The sequence below is a fragment of the Diabrotica undecimpunctata genome, chromosome 4, assembly GCF_040954645.1.
Source record: "Diabrotica undecimpunctata isolate CICGRU chromosome 4, icDiaUnde3, whole genome shotgun sequence".
In the NCBI taxonomy this organism is placed as follows: Eukaryota; Metazoa; Arthropoda; class Insecta; order Coleoptera; family Chrysomelidae; genus Diabrotica; species Diabrotica undecimpunctata.
This window is the reverse complement of record NC_092806.1, coordinates 51202275-51225634: the sequence shown is the minus strand read 5'-3', so window position 1 is coordinate 51225634 and position 23360 is coordinate 51202275. Positions and strand designations below refer to the sequence as shown.

The following is a 23360-nucleotide window of genomic DNA, read 5'->3' as shown; positions in this document are numbered from 1 at the left end:
ACGTAACTGGAAATTTTGCGTCCGCTGATTTTAATATCCATTGTACAAGCAAGATTTCTTCATCGGATCAATCGGCAAACTTCCGTTACTGCATCTGTCATGGCTTCTTTAGGATAAGCTAACATTTTCTCTTTCACAGGAGGCATTTTTACCTACAAAAAAACCGTGAGGTCATAGTTGACATATATTGTGTTGTAATAGTTGACATGCTCTGTCAACTACTAGTTCTGACAATGGCAGAATAACAATTAAAATACAAAAATGGTCATTACTAACTAAAAAGAACGGATATCTATTTTCGCCTAGATCTGTGTGTCTTTTCCAGTAGTTGACAATAGTGGAAATAGTTGACACTATATGACATACCAAAAATAATGTTAAGGTTAACCCCTAACAGATATTCAAAAAGCCAAATACGCTAAATAACAACCCCAGCTCTATTAAAATTATTAGAATTTAATAACACTAAAATATTTTATTCATATAAAAAATTGCAGTGAGCATCCTCAGTTGAAAGTATAAGGATAGAAATAATTTTTTGAATTGTTTTTTGAATTATTTAATGACTGTTTTTTTGAGAATTTTTAACATATTGGCCGGCATTGACAAAGCGATTTCTCAAAATAAAAGAAGAAGAAAACTTAAAGGACCAGATCCTAATTGGGTTTAAATAAAACCGTGAAATAATCTTATAATAATATGTAACACTATTACATTACTAATGGTCCAGGATATGACGATAAAAATAATAGAAAACCTCTGAATTTTTTTATGTGCTTCGACTTTGTCTTATGTCCTATACGTTTACAAAATCTATAAGTTAGAGATACTACAAAACTTACAATTGTTAATGGGCGACAATTTGTAGCACAAATAAATTATTACAAATAAAAAAATATCTTTAAATGAAACTATACATAGAGGTTAACCTTTTTCTAGAAATATAACAAAACAAAGATCTCAATTTGATTAGATATTTATCAACTGTCAAAAAAAGCTAGCCGTCAGATGTCAATATTAAATTTTAAAACAGAACAAATGATATGACAGCTATTGCCACACCCTACATTTATAATTTTAATTATTACAATTTCTTAAATTTTAATGAAAGCAATTATTATTAGAAAAAATGTCTATTTTTACTTTAAAAGTTCAAAAAAAAGTTGCACTAAAACTTCTGGGGGTGGAAACTAGACCTACACACCTAAACTGAATACAATGGCAACATGTGGTTATCTTTTAAAATTGTTGTAAACGCCGTTTTACAAATATCTCAGATGAGAGACGGCTTACAAATAAAAAACAGTAATTACTCTTGTCGGAACTGACACATTACTTTGAGTATAAAACACTTTTTCTAACAAATTTTGCGGCTTCTTCAAACTACACACCGACATCTGTTCTCAATGACCAACCATTCAAACCTTACTTTAAATTACACAATTAACTGCCACAAAACTAATTATTTACTATAAAAAAGGACGAGAAACGAAAAAACTACGAATTTGAAGCTAAGCTCGGACTCCAATAAAACTAAACACGCCTTTAACAGCGGCCGGCCTTACCGAGAGTGAGGAAATTATCTTTAAAATGAATTCGCCCAACATGGTATAAACAAAACACTTAAACGGGACCGAGAACGCAAAATATCCTAAAGCGGCTCTGATCAAAGAATACCGAGGAAATACCCACCTGTGAAATATAAACAAACTTTAAAATGGTTTATTATCGACCTCGGTGACGCAAAAAGAATTGAAATACTTTTTCGGTGTTTTAAACACCGAAAAGTACGAAGTGTACGAAGGGAAAGAGAAATACGACCTCGGTGACGCAAAAAGAATTGAAATACTTTTTCGGTGTTTTAACCACCGAAAAGTACGAAGTGTACGAAGGGAAAGAGAAATACACTGAAATTATTCTTCGATGTTTTAATACATATACGAGGGAAATTCAATATACACCAAGGAATTTACAAATGCTAAAATATTAAAAAAGCTCTAGTATGACTACTAGTAAAAATGATTTGCATGAAAATTGTGACTAAAAACGTAACAAATTCACCCTCGGCAAAACCACCGTAGTTAAAACTATTCATTGTTGATTTATAATTTACTTTATTTATATATAAAAATAATATTTTGGAAGTTTAATTGGTTTAGAAGCTTTAGATTTAACAAAATCCTAGTTTAAAGTAAAGACACTATTTTCGGAATTTCTCCAAAATCCACTTTTTTCAAAATAATTTAACAACTAAAAAAGATACAGAAAAAATGCTAATATATAAAAAAACAGCTTTTTCACGGAAAACTCATTTTTTTTTATTTCTATAGACTAAAAATTAAAGCAGATAATATGTTTGTTTGAAGGTTGTATTCGCCTGCTTTTAGCACCATCTTTAAGCCCTTTTAGCATAACTATTTTTAAAACAAAGGGCTAGAAAAGAATTAATATATATCACTGTGTAGCTTTTAAAATAAACTATATATTCCTTTTTTGAAGTTTTCAACTAAACATACAGTAGACTCGCGATTATCCGAGTCCCGATTAACCGAGCCTCTGGATTAATCGAGGTATTAATTGACAAGATCGGATCGCCAAGCGGGCTGGGCGGCTGGCTTCTCCTTCGCTTCACTGCGAGAGATGTCAGTTCAATCCCCAGCTCGGTGTACAGAAAACAAAAAGGCTAACGCAGCAGTTTAAAATTCTAAATGAATCTGCGGCTTAGTCTAGAATATGCTGGTATCTGATCGGCCTATGGTGGAGCAGTACGGCAAGAGATAAGGGCTTGCGGCTTGGTGATACTCCTCCATAGATCCCTACCGGAAGGGCGTGTGCCGCCTAAATACCGGGTATATATATATATATATATATATATATATATTAATTGACAAGAACAAATTATATAATAAATTAGCTTGGAGAGCTAGATCAAGTGAAAGCGTGTGAGCTGGCTGTTGGTACGCTGAAGAGATGAGTCACTAGCGTAGCAAGTGTTATTGTTTTAGAGTTCTAGCCGCTATGCTTCTACTGGCCACCTCCCCACTTACTCCCCCCCCCCCACCAGTTTGAGTCATAACAGCTAGCTTTTCCCACTGTAAGCTCTTATAAGTTCATTCATGTATTATTTTTGTGTAGTTTCTACGTAACTTGAAGTGCAATATGAGTTTAAAACGTAAACGAATTATGGTTTCTTTAGAACAGTAAAGAAGGTTGCTGCTGATCTAGGTGTTGGAGAAGTGACTGTGGGAGATTGGAGACGTAAACGAAAAGATATTGAACAATGATTTAATGAAAGTGTGAGTACTGGAAGTGATTTGTTGCGGAAAACTTTAAAGAAAGGAGAATACGAACAACAGATTTCTAAAGCCTTATTTTTATGGTTTTCTAATCTTCGAGGGTTACGAAGTCCAATTAGTGGCCTCATGCTTCAAGCTAAGGCTGTCGAGTTTCACAAACGGTTTAGGGATGACGAGGAAAATTCTACTGCAAGTGATGGTTGGCTCGACAGATGGAAGAAGAGATATGGCATCCGACAACTGAACATTTCGAATAAAAATTTTTCGAACGATTTATCTGAAATTGAGCGGTTTAATTTAAAATTGAGAGATTTATTTTAGAACATGGTCTCACGTGAGATCAAATCTTCAATTGTGACGAAACGGGTCTCAATTTCAGAATGCTTCCAACCAAAACACTGGCAGCCTGGATACAATAAAAAAAACAAAGAACGAGTAACCGTTTTGATGTGTAGCAACTCTTCTGGATCCTTAAAATTAAGACCTCTAATGATTGAAAAATTGAAGGATCCAAAAGATTTTAAAAATATTCAAGCAAACTGCCTACTTACCATGTACTGGAATCAACGTAGTGCGTGGATGGATTGCCAAATTTTTAAAGAATGGTTTTTGACGAGTTCGTTTGCATTTTTGAGGCCTACTTAAAAAGAAAAACCTACCAAGAAAAGCTATTCTTCTTTTGGACAACGCACCATCTTATCCAGATGCAAGTTCGTTGGCTAGCAGTGACACTAAAGCTGTTTCCTTGCCACCAAACGTCTCATCTCTCATTCAACATCTGGACCAAGGAGTTTTAGAGGCTATGAAACGGAACTATCGTCGAAGGCTTCTCCAAGTATTGTTGACGTGGTTGGATGAGGTAATGACTGTGACAGCAGCCAGTAAAAAGATCACTGTTAAGGATGTGTCTTACTAGATAGCTTCAGCGTGGCATGATGTGAGAGTAATAACGTTGCAAAAATGATGGCAAAATCTTTTTCAAATTGAAGCGAAAAGTGATGGAAAAGTTAACAATAACTGTATTGCTAAAATAGTAGACCTCACTAATCAGTTACTAACGGATCTGCCGATAAATGATGACGACGTCAATGAGTGGATTATACAATATCAGCAAATGTCACTGAGGATGACACAGATGAGATAATTGAGAAAATATCTCACTCGGAAGGATTGAATATGATTGAGCAACAGGAAGAGTCAACCCCTACCAATGTCCTTCATCTTCAGCGTTGGCGCAACATCGCAGCGTCAAAACGAGGCCAGAAGTTGACGCAGAAATCTATCAGACTTTTTTAAAACATGAAGATGATCCAGTACGTAAATGTTCCTATCTATATATTTTAACTATGTACTGTGTTTACAGGTTTACAAACCTCAATTATACATAATAAACTGATTACATACGTCATAACTTTTGAATTTTTCATCTATTTTAAGCAAATTCCTCTATCTCCACATTATTCGAGTTTTTCGGCATATCCGGGGTATGCGCGGTTCGAATTAGCTCTGATAATTGCGAGTGTACTGTAATAGTAATAAATATGGCTGTAAAAACGACTCTGTACTCTGTAAAAAGGAGCAGTACTTAGTATTATTAGACTCTTTATATTTTGTTTACAACATATAATTTGTATACGTATTATTTTCATAACTCATAACATAATAACATTTATTAGGCGAGTGTGCAATGCATTCTATTATTTCAAAAACCTTTTTTTTATCCTTTGTGAAATACTATTACAGCCTCAGTATTGAAGTATTAAAGTAGTTGTAAATCATAATTATAGTTATTAGTAGCATGATTCTAAAGACATTAATCGAAGAGATTTCTGCATTTTCCGTTAATACTTGCATTTAAAGCGTGCAAACGGCGTTTATTACCAAGTAGTTACATAAGAATGTATCAATAACTAGCTAATATGGTTAAGTAGGACAATCCGTCAATTTGTAATCTTTCGGGACAGTCACTATGAAGATTGCAAAATCAGTAATTAACAATTTATATACGGTCCATATACTTTGACCTGCGTTTGGATCAATGTTTTGTTCATATTTTTTGTCGTAAAAAATCGGTCTCTTTAAGCATCTAGAAACATTGACCTTTAAAACGGACAGGAATAAAAATTGTTTGTGCCAAATTAGACTTCATCGGTCAACAATCAATAATACTGTTTTAAGCGATCACAAAAGTCACATGTTACAGACTGCCTGTAGGAACTCGAATTGTCGTTAAGGAGAAGGATCATATCTTCGGCAGTGGATTTTTTTGAATACTGTTACATTTTATAGCATACACAAAGTAGTCCCTGCATCTCTTTCTAATTGTCCCTGCCGGGTTTATCTACCACATGACCTAATTAACCAATGGCAAGTTCACGTGGTCGATAAACCACGTACATTAGAAAGGGATGCAGGGACTGCTTAGCGTCAGTTTTCTGTGTTGCACTGGGGGAACGGCCCTTTAGTGCAGGGCTCAGTCTATTTGTATTATATATCTATGGTGGCTACACTCAAAATTAATAATTCGAAAATCTTCTTATAGACGGCTCTACATTATTGTAATGTAATGACAACAGACTCAGCATAGACAACAAATTAGGTTAGTTACATTTTAATAAAGAATGGACCCCAACAGATATGTACCTAAAGGAAAAAATAAACAAAGCGGCAAACGAAGTGCTGGGTATTGAACAACATAAGAATACATATTTGGAGAAATACAGCGACGACTTAAAAGAGATGATTAAAAGAAAAAAAGTGCATTTCATAAATGGCTAAACGACAGAACCCCAGGAACACGGGGAGAATATGTTACCCTCAGACAACAAGTTAAACAAAGAATAAAGCTCGAGAAAAACGAATACTGGGAGAGAATGTGCAGAGACATAGACAACACGATAGGGTATAACAGATCAACGGAAGCATGGAAAAAAATAAAAAACATCAGAAGTAATAAACGAAGTAAAAATACCATACAGATAATTACATCAAAAGAGTGGACAAAGCATTACACAAAATTATTGCAGGAGAATAGGCCGGAGTATATCTCATACGATGCTGTGACAATAATAACTGAGGAAGCAGAAATCACAGAGGAAGATATAAATAAAGCAGTAAAGAAATCCAAAAACAATAAAGCACCAGGACCAGGAAACATAAAAATGGAACTGCTGAAATATGGAGGCGCAAGGATAGTATTCTTTATACGAATGTTGTTCAATAAAATCGAATCAGGAGAGAAGATTCCCGATGAGTGGAATTTATCATACATGTCCTCCATTTTCAAAAAAGGTGACAAATGGTCACCAAATAACTACAAAGGGATCAGTGTAATGCCTTTAATAGCAAGAATCCATTCATCAGTTATAAAAGAAAAACTAGAACAACACATGGACCATTATAGCGAAGAACAAGCTGGATTCCGAAAAGCCAGATCATGTTTAGATAATATATTCATTATGAGACAGGTGATTGAAAAGAACAAAGAAAAAAACATTGAAACACATATGACCTTTATCGACTTAGGGAAAGCATACGACAGCGTGCCCAGGAAACAACTATGGGAAGCAATGAGAAGAATGCGCGTTAGAGAGAAATGGGTGAATATAACACAAAGACTGTATAAAGAAACACAAGTGCAAATAAAGTTAGGTAATGAAATAACAAAAACAATCACCGCAACAAAAGGCCTTAAACAGGGATGTGGTCTCTCACCTACACTTTTTAACTTTTTAAAAGATGGTATAGAAAATGCGGAACAATGGGCATACCAGTACAAGAGAATATATTACATTCAATACTTTTCGCAGATGATCAAGTCATTTTTGCACAAGACAGGGAGGATATGGAATATATGATAAGGAAATTAAAGGAAGAATATGAAGTTTGGGGACACAAGATAAATATGTGCAAGACCGAATACTTATGTATTGGACCCGAGGTTGCAGATTTGAACTTAAGTTTAGAAGAAGAGACTATTAAGAGTTTTTTTTAAGTATTTAGGGTCAATGATTAGTCGAGATTTGAGCGCAAAATACTAAGGAAGATATTTGGACCAACCCAATGCAGCGATAGTGCGTGGAGAATTAAAATGAACCACGAGCTGGATGAACTAATGCAGAGCGCAGATATTGTCAGATTTGTAAAATCACAAAGACTAAACTGGCTTGGTCACCTAGAAAGAATGCCATATAATCGAGCTGTAAAAGTAGTCCAGAGATGGAAGCCCCAAGGAAACAGAACAAGAGGAAGGCCCCGTAAAAGATGGATAGACGACGTAGAGAGGGATCTTAAAACCATGAACATCAGGCAGTGGCGAAGGAAAGTATCCGACAGGGCAGAATGGAAGAACATTGTTAAGCAGGCCAAGACTCACAAAGGGTTGTAGCGCCATTAGAAGAAGAAGAAGAAGATTAGCCGAGATGGTACTTGTATGAAAGATATAGAAATGAAAATAGCACGGGGAAAACAAGCCACAAGAGCACTTCATGGAGTGATATGGAACAACACTCTAATCAAAGAAAACAAAAACAGGATCTTTCAAAGCATAGTGATGAATATTACCCTATATGGAGCGGAAGTATGGCCAATGACAACAACAATACGAAATAAAATAAGAACAGTTGAACTGGACTTTATGAGAAGATGTCTACAAATCACAAGAGCGGATAGAATAAGAACGGAGGAAATATGGAACAGAATGGAAGTAAAATACTCAATTACAAAAAAGTTGCAAAACAGAGCCCTGCAGTGGTACGGGCATGTACAAAGAATGCCAGAGCATAGGTGGCCGAAAAGAATATTAAACTGGGACCCGCCGGGAAGAAGACGGAGAGGAAGACCTGCTACAAGATGAAAAACATACGTCGGAAATGCTATGATAGATTGAGACCTCAGAGAAGGTGACTGGGAGAATAGAGTGCCGTGGAGGACGAAAACGGCGAACTCATAATGGGAAAAGCCGAAGAAGAAGAAGAAGAAGAAGAAGAAGATATTTTGATAGAACTTTTAGATACAAAAACACAATACAAACAATAATAGGATAATCACGTACTGATGTATTTTCTAACCACAGTCCCCCTAAAAGGATACAAATAAATCAGAATATAAAATTAAATATAGGCAAGTTAATATCAGAAGAAACGGCAGAGCGGAAACAATTACCGTAAAATGGAGTGAAATTGATCCAAAGGGGCGAAATTGATAATTGCGAATGATTGTGAATATTTTAATTTTCGCTAAATTTGATAACATTTTTTTGAAGAAATCTTAAATTAGTGCTTTCTTTTCAGAAAAAATGGTTCGAAATTATATAAGAAAACTTGGTGCTCGTCCATATAGGGACTATGACGCAGTAAGGGTAGAAAGTTCCCTTCAGAAACTTCTTGAAGAAGGATGGTCCTATGGAACCCTTAAAAACCGCTATAATGGCCGACATGGAAGAAAAATGGTGCACAGACTGTATTTTTCGCGAACGAAGAAAAAACCATTATACAGCGTGCTGCAATATACGACGAGTGGGGATTTCCCCTTAACTTGCGTGGTATAAAATATTTAGCCAAATGTGTTTTGAATGTCCAGGGTCGACAAGTGCCTCTTTTCAAAAGCAATTTACCTGGATCTGACTGGGTATATTCATTACTGAGACGGCATAAAAGAGAAATTACCCAAAAAGTGGCGACCAATATTAAAAAATCTAAATATTTCAAAAGAAACTTTAGTTGTGTACTTTGAGAATCTGCGTAGAGAATTAGAAAATATTCCACCTAATAACATATTCAATTACGACGAGACCAAGTTACAAGATAACCCCGGAAATAAGACAATGATATTTCAAAGCGGCGCCAAATATCCCGAACGGGTTTTTAATTTTACTAAAACAGCAACGACTATAATGATGTGTGCTTCGACTTCAGGATTGCTGTTACCACCATATTATAATTTATAAAGCAGAAATGGACTGAAAATGGTCTAAAAGTATCACCTTGCTGTACTGACAGATGCTGCTCTGTAGGTTCTCGATATAATCGCACCCATCATGGATGGATAGATTCACAGACATTTACAGATTGGTTTACTTTGACCATTTTACCACATGAAAAACGTCTTAAAGGGCGAAAAATCATCATAGGTGATAACCTTTCCGCACATTTTACCGATGAGATCATTATGTGAACAAAATAAATGTGGGCTTCATATGTTTGGTCAAAACTCAACACATTTGACCCAAACAGCAGACGAAAACAGCGCTATAAAACGAATTATTGTTTCCTCCTCTGTAACCACGAAAATTTAACCTTTTTCTCCCGAGAAAGTTTTAAATAAGTTACCTAGATAATATCAAGAACTAGAGGGCCAAATCGACAACCTTTTGGTACATTATCTAAAGGAGAAAAGATATTTAGCTCCACCATCCATGCGAAATATTAATCGAACCAAACTAAATGTCGAGCCCAGAAAAAGTGTTAACTAAAAGCGACAGTGAAGAAGAGGCACCAAGTGATAACAACCCAGAAAGTGAAACGTCTAACTTGGAGTCTGACAGTAATGATGGGGTGAAATATTTTGCCTATAACAAGGATGACATCAAAGAAGGAGTTTTTATGTTAGTAAAGGTATTGCTAGGAAGAAGAAAAAAGGAAGAAGGAAGCAGTACAAAGGAATAAGGAAGATAAAAGAAGCAATGCTATCGCTATATTGCTAAAATTCAAATAGCCAATGAAAAGGACCTAGATGTTGTAGGATATAAATTTACGGATAAAGTAAAGAAGGCTTTCAAACTGCTGAACATGATACATTTTCGGTTGAAGTTAGTGATTTTATTCCCATTTTGCCGTATCCTGAATTTCTTAATTCAACAGAAACCGCTTGTAGGTTTAAAAAACGGTTGATGTAATGGAAATGTAGAATATCACTTTAAACTTATACATTTATACGTAAATATACATATATTTAAAGATGTTTAAAATGATGTTTTTTGGTGTACTACATTGCAGTACTAGCCTAACTTTTTCATTCGTTGGTTTAAGCATATTAAAGTTTACTTTTCATGATCTGTTTTATCCGATTACAATTTTTATAAGTATATAAGTTTTTAATTAATATGGCTCTTTGATTCAGTTTTTTTTAAGATCATTGATAACTTTTGTTTAAAAAACCAAATTTAGGGCGTATTAGCATATTTTTGTTTTTTTGTGCGAATAAAATAAATCTGTAGAAAAGCAAATTGTGGTTTAAATTGCAATGATCAATTTCGCCCCAGTATACATTTTTCAGAATGCTTGGATTTCTTGGAAAATTTTTATAACGTGGGGTGAACATAATCGGACGGCATTATAAATTATGCTATTTTCTTTCACTTAAAAAGGGGTGATCAATTTCGTCCCATTCGTTGTATGAAATTGTTCATCAAGTTTGCATTTTTTAGTTAAAATCTTAATCAAAAAAATATTTTTTATAGAGAAATATTTAATATAGATCTTGTTGAATTATATTAGTAAAAAATATGTAGTGAATTTTACAATTTACTTCATATATATGTTGTGCAAATTCTAGGCGGGAGAGATCAATCAAAACCGTAAGTCATTGCTAATAGATTTATCGAATCTCATGGGTAGCAGTAAGCGCTTTTATTTCACAATTCTCAACCATTTAGTACCGAAGACGAGGCCATCGTCAGCGAACTATATCAGGACTCCAAGGTGGGTATCTCCTGTTGAATAGATAGTTCAGGGTTCTTTGTGTGTATGGTTAAAAATATGCGGATTACTGGATCCATTCGCCTAACCAATATTTCATGATTTTATTGTATTTCCTTATGAGCACTTTCTGTCTATCCAGAGAGTGTTTTATAAATTCATGAAGTCACAGTCATCGTTTTATGAAGTTAGTTAGACACCGATGATTTTAGAGTGGGCGCTAGTCAACCAAACTGGTATACAATGTTCAGCCACAGAGTAAATCGGGCTCAGAGCTAAAGTTTGTAATGTATTAGACGAAGATCTCCACGAAGTTTCAAATAGCTGCTGGATAATATTGTTACGCGTCCTTATTGGAGGTTGTATTTTCAATAAGTTTTTCGAAAGATAGGTTTCTGTGCACAGTATTATAAAAAGAGACTTTCAGTTGTTGGTTTTCTTTCCTGTAATAATCTGGAAGTAGTCAGCTTTAGTCTATTTAAGCATGGTTCTTCCTTTTTTATAGTATTCGTTCAAAGTGGTCAAATTATCTGTTTAAGTTGTGCTGGTGGCTTCAAAGTTCTAATGTTGGGCAGTTCAAAAGGTCTCATATCTAAGGGTTGAATAGGCTGGAGTCAAAACAGATCTTGTAGTAGTCCACAAGTATCTAAGGAAGACCTTTCTTCTAAACTAGGTCGTAGGGTCCATAAATACAAATGATGTTTTTTTCTTAGTTTTGGAAACCAGCAGCTTAAAAGAGCTACTGGTCTGTAACTCCTTAGCGTGGCTTGTTTGGTTTCAATATGACGGTTATCTTTAAAGTTTTAAAAGCTTTTGATAAGACTCCTGTTGATAAATTATTTTAATAAACTTTGATAAGAAACTTTTGTTTTGTTTTGCCGCATCGAAGAAAGAAACTTAGGATGTATTTCAACAAACCATGCTGCTTTACCTGTTTTGTAGTAAGTCGTAGCATTTCTTAGTTCTTTGTTTTTATTAATATATCGCAAATATATTGTATCATTACTTTAATAGTAGGGTTGATTAAAATTTAGTTTTTCAACCGAAAATTCACAAAATTTTAAAATCTCCATGCATTTAAATTCATATAGTGGATTTTTTTTTAGAAAATTTTAAATAATAAAATTTTTATAAAGAGGTATTAATGAAGAAAATCCAATATCTTCTTCTAATCACTGCGTTAATTGATGTCATAAAATAGTGTTTTGTCAAATCTTCAAATACCTATGCAATATCTACGCAAGTGCAAGAACCCACTACGCCAATGCATTTCTTATAAAAGAGTTGTAGTAGGTCAGCTGGTAACGCTAAAACTAAATACCGATTCAGATTCTTTTCGGCACGCTTCTCTTCTTTATTAATCCGTTTGCCTTCTGGCAGCATATTTCTATAGTCAACAGGTAGTTAGAATAAGAATAACGTATTTTCAACAAAGTTGTCGGACAGTAAACTTTTATAAGTTGTTTATTGATAATCCTTATTGGAAAGACCCGATAACGAAATAAGCTAAAAACAAACTGAGTGCATAAGTACTTTTGATGATGTTCGGAACTTTGTTCTTAATTTTTTTATAAATTGAATATTAATAACTAAAAAGTTGGAGAGAATGTGCCGCCAGTGTCATGCTGTAGTGGTGAAGTGCTGTGCTTTGCAATAGACATGAGTCCAATTGGATATGTTCTCTGGCCGGAAGATCTTTTGTTTATTTTTATTTATTTTTGCGGTGCTTGTGTGGACTGGGGAGTGTAGAAGGTTGGGATATTTTAAACAAGGTAATGTACTCTTATTATTTCTGAATTAGAGTTACAGTTCTGAAATTTAATTGGAATAACCCACAATTTTATTAAATTAAATAATATTTATCATGTTTTAATTTTCAGCTCATAAATTGTTCTCAAAATATAAAATAAATGAATTTTTTTAGTTTCTTAGAAATAGAAAATATTTTTCTAATAGTTTAATTTAACCTGCTTCATTTATAACGGCAATTTAGACAAATGTATGTTTTTAAGTAGATAACTTTAAAATGATAGGTATTGTCAATATTTGTGGGATGCGCTCTTCGGCCGACCTTATTGAAAAATATAGTGCGCAGCATAAGTTAGGGATATTGTTAATATACTGGTAATGGTACTTCATTCTGCATCAATTGTTTGCAAGTAAATAATTAAGAAATATTATACTTTTTAAAACATGAAAATTTGAGACATAAAGAGACTCAGACCAAAAAAAAAACATTCTAAGTATTGTTAAAGCACCTTTGTAGTCATTTGAAAATGACCTTTTTTCTTTCAAATGGAATAAACAAATAAAATTTTTTAAAAGCTACTTAACCGATTGGACCCATGTTTCGCAAATATTATGTAGTTAGTACATAAAAGATGACATTATGAAATGTGTTTTAAATGTCTTTATTGTTTATTTTATTAATTATAAACAATTGAAAAAATGATTACTTTCGGGTTTAATTTGCAATAACCATTAATTAATTTAATTAATTTAAAAATTAATTTTTTTGCTTATAATCATTTTTTAATTTAGAAAATCTGATTTTAAAGAGCAAGTATTTTCAAGAAAGTCGTCTGTTGAACGTTTTAACCCTCAACTGGCGTGGTGTATATTTTGTGCGTAAACGGCGTTCTGACGTAACAATTAAAAACATGCATTATTGAAGAAGAAAAGCTAGTTTTTCATTTTAAGTATATTATGTTAAATATAATTAACCATTGTATACAAAAACTTTTCAGGACAAAAAATTGTTTTGAATATTTCTGTTAAAATATATTTTCTGAAAATGTTGCCATGAAAAAAACACGAGCAGACATTACTTAAAATAGATAATTATTAATAAGAAAAATTAATCGAAATTCATATACAAAATGTTAAATGACAAATGAACATAAAAATGCTACTTATGAAAAAAAAACTAAATAAACTAAAAAACGTGTACACGTAATTTGCGGGTCATTTTGCACTTCGCTTTCCGCACAATCTAGGCAAAATTTTTTAGAACACTCTAAACAAATAGGTCTTTTGCAAGAAAAACACAGATATTAAGTTTTCCTCTTCTTTTTTGGTGGACATATGGAGCAAGTTTTTCGATTTTCTCGTGTTAGTTTTTCGGATGAACCAGCATTAGTTTCATCATATGGCACATTTTTCTCCCCTAGGATACGACCGATTGACATTCGAATTTCACGTGGTAATCTTGAAACCGTTCTCTCATATATGGTTCAATCAACTGTTTAGCAACAATCTTCATGAATTCCATAAGAATGTCTCTATCACGGTGTGATTGATGTATAATAAATGAATTTGTTGTACTCATGTCAAGAATTCGAAAAAAGATTGCCATTGTCCAACGACGAGTTCGGCGACTTGAAGAATAAATACTACATTTTTGATCCATTGAATCAACGCCACCTCTAGTGTTGTTATAAAATACATTTATTTCATCTTTCTCAGTAAACGGATCTGTTTCTATCGCATGATGAGCGGAAGAAAGAAATAAAATGCCTTGTTTTTCTTCGGCACGTGTGAAAGAATTGTATAATCTTTAGTAAATCCATAAAGTGAAGAACTCACTTTTCTATTACGCAAGGGTAACAATTAGGGTAACATTAGGAACTTCCCTTTTATTTTTTTTATTGTTCCCACAAGAGTCAGACCGTTAGTTCTAAAAGTTTGTGCTAATTCCATTGATGTATACCAAATATCTGTAGTAACGTTACGGTTACTGCCAAATATTGGTTTGCACAATCTAATAACAGCTTGGGTAGGTACACCAAATTTTTTTTCTGCTTCAGAGAGTCCAGTACTATCACTACCCTTACCACAATATAGATATGTGTTATAAATATAACACGTTCTGGCATCGGCAAGACATTGCAATTTTAATCCATATTTAGCCGGTTTTGATGGCATATACATTTTGAAGCGGCAATTGCCACGAAATGCTATTAACATTTCATCAACAGTTGTATTAGACCCTAAAGAAAATGAGGTTTGTGAGCTTTGATTGAATTTTTCAAGTAATTCCGTTATTCCAACACCTGGGTCAGTTTTTTTCCGTTCTTGTCGATCAACTGGATCATCGAATCTCAAACAGTTGATAAGAGCGGAAAATCTTTTTGCAGACAAAGAATGTCTAAAAATATCTCGTCCTGTTCCGTCTGTTGCAAACAAGGAGGCTATATACTCATGGGTTGATTTAAACACAGCTGTATAAATCAGTAAACCTAGAAAGCAATTCATTTCTTCAAAAGGTAAAAGAAATAATAAATTAGACTTACTCACAATCAATTTAATTTAACTATCCAGACGACCGGTTTCGCTTTCTACAATATGCAAAGCATCTTCAGGTCTCGATACAAAGTTAAATAAATGCTGAAATAATAAACCCATATTATGGTGTTGTCTAATAAAGATAAACAAAGATAGATGATATAAATTACAGTAATTATGCCAATATTACATGTCTGTGGTTTTTCAAAATGAATAAAATGTTTAAGCAGACAAGGTAAGGCCCACAAATTGGTAAAATAGTCTATTAAACTGTAATAAATTAATAAATGAACAAATAAATAAAACATTACTTACATGCCGGTACTCTATTAATTAATGGTTGAAAGAACATGGTTCAAACTATCCTGTATTGTTGATTGGGGATTTGATCCTGTATAGTTGTTGATACAGGATAGTTTGAAACATGTTCTTTCAACCATCAATTAATAGAGTACCGGCATGTAAGTAATGTTTTATTTATTTGTTCATTTATTAATTTATTACAGTTTAATAGACTATTTTACCAATTTATAGGTCTTACCTTGTCTGCTTAAACATTTTATTCATTTTGAAAAACCACAGACATGTAATATTGGCATAATTACTGTAATTTATATCATCTATCTTTGTTTATCTTTATTAGACAACACCCTAATATGGGTTTATTATTTCAGCATTTATTTAACTTTGTATCGAGACCTGAAGATGCTTTGCATATTGTAGAAAGCGAAACCGGTCGTCTGGATAGTTAAATTAAATTGATTGTGAGTAAGTCTAATTTATTATTTCTTTTACCTTTTGAAATGGACTCACACAAGCAACACATTCATGATTTGAATAATGCAAGACTAGCTCATTTCTTCAACTGTGACATTGCGGAGTTCCGTTCTTGAGGAATTTGAATACCTAAATCTGACATTTTCAAGTTTTTTATTTGTCCACTTAATAAGCTCTTGTGTCATATCTGCTGTAAATATAGATTTCCAGGCAACAATAGGCTCTACTTTTGCTGCTACTAAAGTGGAAGTTGGTATTTTTATGAGATTATGAGCTGGTTTTCGTACATTTTTGTTAGGTGCAGTTGCCGACCATTTGAATCTATTTCGGCCATAAAAGTATTTTGGTTCTTTTCTGCCTTCAACATTTTCAGTATCAGAAGATGATTCTTCAGAAGTTTGAATTATACCTACTTCAACTGGTTCTTCGTCAGCAGATTCCTCTGACTCGGTTTCGTGGTCACTGAGTATATAATCAGCATCCTCCTGATCAGACAATTCCACATCAGAGTCAAGCGAATGAAATATTTCCACTACTCCCTTTTCAAAATTAGGATCATCGTATCGGACTCGTTTTGAAACAAGATACTTTGACATTTTTGACGAGAAATAAACAAAATTATTTTATTGAATATCCGATATAATTGTAGTCTGTAACATACCCACCGTAGTGATGTCCAGCCAGAGGACGGCAAGCACAGCGTAACTAGAAAACTAAACGGAACGGAATCACTACACTCCACCGTAAGGTTGAGGTTGACAACAGACTAACTTAAAGGACTAAAGGCAGAGAGCTAAAGGTACTGGGAAAGTGGGAAGCGCAAATGTAAATGACAAGTAGAGGAGGGGGTACTATCCACACACCTAAGCGCAGCGTCACAACGCCTGTTAAGGGTTAATCTAGAATGAGTAGTTTTTCACAATATTGAAATGAATGAAAAATGTGGCGTTCTTTGCTTAAATGTTAATAAAAAGGCAAGACGCAAAAAAAAATTCCAGTTTAAAAACACCTCCCAGTATCGTTTCCTGGGGTAATAAACTATAAACAACTTATAAATTTAATTTAATTTAATTATTTATTTCTTTGACTAAACAATAACAGATAACTAGTATTATTTGTTGATGTAGATAAGTGACTTAATTAATCTATTTATTTTATATGTTTATTTAATTTTTAGCTATATCCCTAACTTTGCTTCGCAGTTTAGTTCCTTTTATTACATTAAATCAAGTTTATAAAGATTTAACATATTTATAGGTCTAACTTGCAACATGTGTATATTTCTAAAAACTTAATAGTTTTTTTTTTCTGAAAAAAAAGTTTTTAGAAATACACATGTTGCAAGTAAGTTGGTTAATTTTTTTTATTAAAATCAGCTAAAAAGTTTATAAATATTTAACATATTTATAGGTCAAACTGGCAACAGGTATCTGTTTTCAAAAACTTGATAGTGTATAATTGTTTTTTATTAAAATCAGCTAAAACCGAAAATTTGCCATGTTCCGATGTTGAGGGAGCCTTGTAACTGGCTACCTACATTCGAGGGTTGGAAATCTTTTGATTCCAAGCCTTACTTCAAAGGACTTGTGAATGGATATATCTCCATAGGTTTGGTTCTTCAGTGACCGTTGAAGGATAAGGATTCTTAATATGAGCAAATATAGCTCCAGAGAAATAAAATCACTTTTGAGTTTATCGATTTATAATTAAATCTTTTTAGAGTAGATGCCCAACACGGCCGTAGCTTACTATACAATATCAAAAAATTCTTTCTTTATAACACGAAAGAGAAAACCGTATGTATGAGAAAAATGCCCGAATTCGGCGGAGAGAAATATTTATTACGTAAATTGAGAGTGTTTAAAAATTCAATGCCTCAAGGGCGGTGTGTGAGAATGAACTGATAAAACACTACTTGATGCGTGAAGATTACTCCTATTTTATTTAGGTGTGAAAAAATATTTAAGAGGGTAAGGCGCCAATGAGTCGGGTGTCGCGAACAAACTTCATGAAATGACTATTAGTTATTCTACACTAAGAAAAGTCTAAAGAATTACATGTTTATTTTATATTTTAAAACGATATGTTCATTTCTGGAACAGATGACATAAGTTAGCATAATAAGTAAAATTAGGCAAATATGCAAAAAAATTGAAAAACATGCTCATAAATATGCACTAATTTAGTCAAAAATATACATTAAATATGCATTTCTTTTAGAAAATATGCATTAAATATGTATTTTTTTAGAAATATGCATAATGTCGATAGAAACAGATATTTAATAATGGTATATTAATTATTGTTTATTTTAATAAAATTAGAAAACAACATAAACAAATTTAAAAACTAAAGTAGGTAATTCTAATGTACTAATTAATTGTGATGAAAGAAGTAAAAAAGTAAAATACTACTTTTCCTTAACCCGACGTCACCCAGGTGAAAAATGTGTGTATAATAATCCAAGTGGGGTAACATTGACCCCATTTAAAATTGATTTGTTTACACGTTTGTTTAGTTTTCCGGTCAGATTTTCTGGAACACTTTTTCGGTGAAGCTTGGTCACTTTCTCCCATAACTTCAACTATTTTGGATTGTAAATGTTTTGTAAGTCGCGGATTACTTTTTCGTTCCCAATCCCAGATCTTCTAGGAATATACGACGTTTCTTTGAATAGTCACTAGTGTATGTTCTGTAAATTACCTAGCTGTTGATTCCAACTGGGTCCATTAGTGAAAAAAATATTCTTAGTGGCAACCTTCTACAATTACGAGCTACACTGTAACTTCCTGTCAACTCATCCACCGTATCAACCCATCCTTTTGTAAAGTTATAAAAACTTATTATTTCTGGCAAAAGTTTCTCGCCGGTAGATTTATATATTTCATCATCGTGATGAAGTGATGATAATGAAATCACTTTTTCCCCTTTTTTTGGCACATAGAATACCATAGTTATATGTTCATGAAATACAAATACCGAGGACTGTGGTTGTCTGTTCTTAATCTGTATAAATCCTGGGGGAATCTCTGGCTTGTTTTTCCTCGGACTTCCTACTGAAGTTAAACTATGTCGTTCAAGCAAAATTTTCACAAGTTCGTAAGAGGTATACCAATTATCGAAAGTGATATTTCGATTTTTACCAGAAATTGGTGCTATCAGTCTTTGGACAATATCAATAGGTTTATTGATTATTTGGTACGGCCCATCTGGCTGGGGCACTGCGTAAATTTCCATATTAAAAACATAAAAAGTACGGGAGTTCACTAGGGCCTAAATTTTTTCCCGTATTTTGCGGGCTTGTTCGGAATATACTGCCGGAATGCCGCCCACGAAAAGACTTTAACTTCTCGTCAATAGTCAAGTACTGTCCTGGTGAGCAAGCTTGTTAACAATTTGCGACAAATTTTAAACGTACGTAAATGCGACAGTAAGCACTGCAATAAAAATATAAATCTATTGAGTGCAGGTCCCTTAAGCTAGCGGGGACACATGAGCGGAATCCAATTTAACCTACGTAATATTTTTTCACCAATTTTTCACTAATTTATTACCACCCTAATAATTTTTCACCACCAAACCAACCTTAAGGGGAGCGATTCTGCTGGCTTAAGGTTCAAGCTAGCAGAATTCAAAAAAAAAAACTTTTTGTTGATGGCATATTTTTTCACCCATTTTTCACTAATTTATTACCACCCTAATAATTTTTCACCACCAAACCACCCTTAATGGGAGCGATTCTGCTGGCTTAAGGTTTAAGCTAGCAGAATTCAAAAAAAAAACTTTTTGTTGATGGCATATTTTTTCACCAATTTTTCACTAATTTATTACCACCCTAATAATTTTTCACCACCAAACCCCCCTTAATGGGAGCGATTCTGCTGGCTTAAGGTTTAAGCTAGCAGAATTCAAAAAAAAAACTTTTTGTTGATGGCATATTTTTTCACCAATTTTTCACTAATTTATTACCACCCTAATAATTTTTCACCACCAAACCCCCCTTAATGGGAGCGATTCTGCTGGCTTAAGGTTCAAGCTAGCAGAATTCAAAAAAAAAACTTTTTGTTGATGCATATTTTTTCACCCATTTTTTACTAATTTATTACCACCCTAATATTTTTTCACCACCAAACCACCCTTAATGGGAGCGATTCTGCTGGCTTAAGGTTCAAGCTAGCAGAATTCAGAAAAAAAACTTTATGATGGTGGCATATTTTTTCACTCATTTTTCACTAATTTATTACCACCCTAATAATTTTTCACCACCAAACCACCCTTAATGGGAGCGATTCTGCTGGCTTAAGGTTTAAGCTAGCAGAATTAAAAAAAAAAAAACTTTTTGTTGATGGCATATTTTTTCACCCATTTTTCACTAATTTATTACCACCCTAATATTTTTTCACCATCAAACCACCCTTAAGGGAAGCGATTCTGCTGGCTTACGGTTCAAGCTAGCAGAATTAAAAAAAATATTTATGATCTACCAGTGTTCTGCTAGGTTTTTACGAATTTATTACAACTTTAGTAATTTTTCACCCCTTACTACCCCTTTAACAAAAATTAAATAAATTTGTTTTTTCAAAAATACTTGAATACATTTACACGGTGTGTGTGTGCGAGTGTGTGTGTGTGTGTGAAAAACACTTCTGTTGTAATAATTGGTATATTTAATTAAAAATTACTACTTACCTATTACTTATTAATTACTTACTAAAAGTACTACAAATTTCACTGGACTGATAAGTCCGAAAACGTTTTGAACTTAATCCTTTAGGATTTTTAAAATTTAATTAAATATACCAATCACAACAGTGTTTTACTTCAATGTTCGAGTTTTTTAACTATATGATATACAGCCAACTCACGGGAATGATCCCTTTTTAAGTTGTAAAATTTTATTAAAAAATAGGTAGTGTACAAAACAACAATATTGCAATGTTTATCATATAAAAAAGTTGGTGAAGTTGGTGTTTGTGTAAATTCTAGCATTTAAAGATGTAAACTACTTTCTTTATTTGAATTTCTAGTATTTATGGGAATTATCTTCCACACTGACACATACGGATTTCAAGATTGGAGGGTTATTGGAAAACAGATCCACTATTCAGCTTAAAATCTTTTTTGCAGAACATCGGAAGAGATCTTTTTCTTATAATTTTAAGGTGCTTAATCTTCATCCATAATCCAATGGGACCGAATGTTATTCCTGAAGATCGATTTTATAGAATAAGAACAGTTATAGACTTTTTAATAATAAAATGACTGCTCTGCGTTATCCAGTAAAATAATTATCGCTAGATGAATCGATGGTACCGTGGAAAGTTAGACTTAGTTTTAAACAAAAGACATAAAAGACGATATCAAGGTTAGAATTAATTCGTAAATTAATTTATAAAAAAGCAAAGAAAGACGGAATATCGCACGCGAACATTTACTTATAAATAATTGTTAATAAATCGGACAAACGCTAAACGAAAACGAAAAGATGCAGAGTATGTCCTATCCTAAAAATAAGAAAAAACCCAATTTATGAGTGTGTGGATTGTGCCGAGAAACCAGATCTCTCCGTGGGCGATTCTTTCAAACATTTTCATAAACAAAATAAATAAGTTAATATTTTTTTGTAATAACCTTTAATTTTTACCTATATTCAACTGACAATGAATGAAAAATCGACAAAGAATTAAAATACAAATATCTTTAAATTTTTAAAATGCTGCTAATATAAATTTATTTTACTACGCAAATAATCTATATCAGCTGTTCTGATCAATCGGTAATTTCGGTCTCATTTGAATATACCTACTTAAAATGTTTTGCAATATAAATTCTTTATGTTATACACCTAATCTTAAAATTATGTTTTGATCAATCGTTAATACTCTTCTTATTTAAATATTATTAAAATATTAAATACCTAAATTATTTTTCAAATTTTCATCTACCTAATGAATGCAAATCTTTTAACAATAGGGTGCAATAGGTGCGCACGATCCCGACGATCCTCCTTTACAATCAGATAAATAATGTAATAGACGTAATAAAATTATTTCAATTTGAATATTTCTTACCTGGTAATTTATTCTGTGAAATATAAAAATTCCATTGTATTTACTAAAACTCAACTTGATTTCAGTTATTTTATATTCATAAAAGGGACTAACGATTCGATTTCGCTTAGCCATGTAATACGACTCGAATCAGAGTCAATTTTTTAAAACAGGTAAAATTTATAGTTTTTGGAATAAAGTGTTTTCATATTTTTAATATTTAAACATTGAAAAAATAAATATTAGTTAGTATAGAATAACATTTGAAAATGTTTTTCAATTAGGGTAGTTGAGAAAAACATGACTAGGCTGGTAAAAATATAGTAAAATTCTAGCAGAGCACTCTTGTGTTTTCAAAAAGATTTTTTATTCACCTAGCGTCAATGTGTATCTTGTTGAATGTTTCCCATTATCTGAAGCTTAGGGGGTCAAAAATTATAAGGGTGGATCAAATTTAGTAAAAACCAGGCAAGCAATTTATATTTTCAGTTACAAATAGAATACAGTAAAATTATAAAAATAGATTTTTTATCACCTTAAATTTTAAGGTAGTAGAATTATTGACTCCTCATAGAGGGTAGTTGAAGGGTGAAAAATTACTAGGATGGTAATGTATTAGTACAAATCTAGCATAATACTGTAGTATCTCATATTTCCGAAAAGATTTGCTTTGCATTCAACCAGCGTAAATGTGTAGATGGTGGAATTGGTTAACATTTAGTAAAAACTAACCAGAGAGTTTCTTATTTTACTTATAAATAGTATTAAGTAAAATTATAAAACAAAACTTTTTCACCTTTAATTTAAACATAGCAGAACTATTGACTTCCACTAAGGGTTAGTCGAGGGATAAAAAATTACTAAGTTGGTAATAAATTCGTAAAAACTTAGCAAAATACTGTGGTATATTATAAATAATTTTTTTTAATTACGCTGGCTCGAATATTAAGCTAGCAGGAATGTTTCCAAATAAGATTGGTTTAGAGATGAAAACTTATCAGGGTAAAAATACTTTTTTATGTCAGTTATAAGTAGAGGATAGTGAAATTGTAAAAAAAGATTTTTTTCACGTTAAATTTTAACCTAACAGAATTATTGACTTATCACAAGGGGTAGTTTAGGTGTGAAAAATTACTAGGGTGGTAATAAATTAGTAAAAACTTAGCAGAATACTGAGGTATTTCAAAAATACGTTGTTTTCTTATTTTGCTGGTTCAAATATTCAGCTAGTAGGAAAGTTTTCGAATAGGTTTATG

General features: G+C 32.8%; 1 protein-coding gene across 2 annotated transcripts in view; it reads left to right on the top strand.

Moving 5' to 3' along the window:
• LOC140439504 (uncharacterized) overlaps positions 1 to 23360 on the top strand; it is a 177302-nt gene that overhangs the window by 76049 nt on the left and 77893 nt on the right. Inside the window, exon 1 of one of the 2 annotated variants that reach the window (XM_072529454.1) lies at positions 12321 to 12765. The exons of the other annotated variant lie outside the window; for it this stretch is intronic. Coding sequence (XP_072385555.1) covers positions 12669 to 12765 — 97 coding nt within the window. The 5' untranslated portion in view covers positions 12321 to 12668. Of the gene's footprint in view, positions 1 to 12320; positions 12766 to 23360 lie in introns of those variants that run through there. 2 annotated transcript variants of the gene reach the window in all.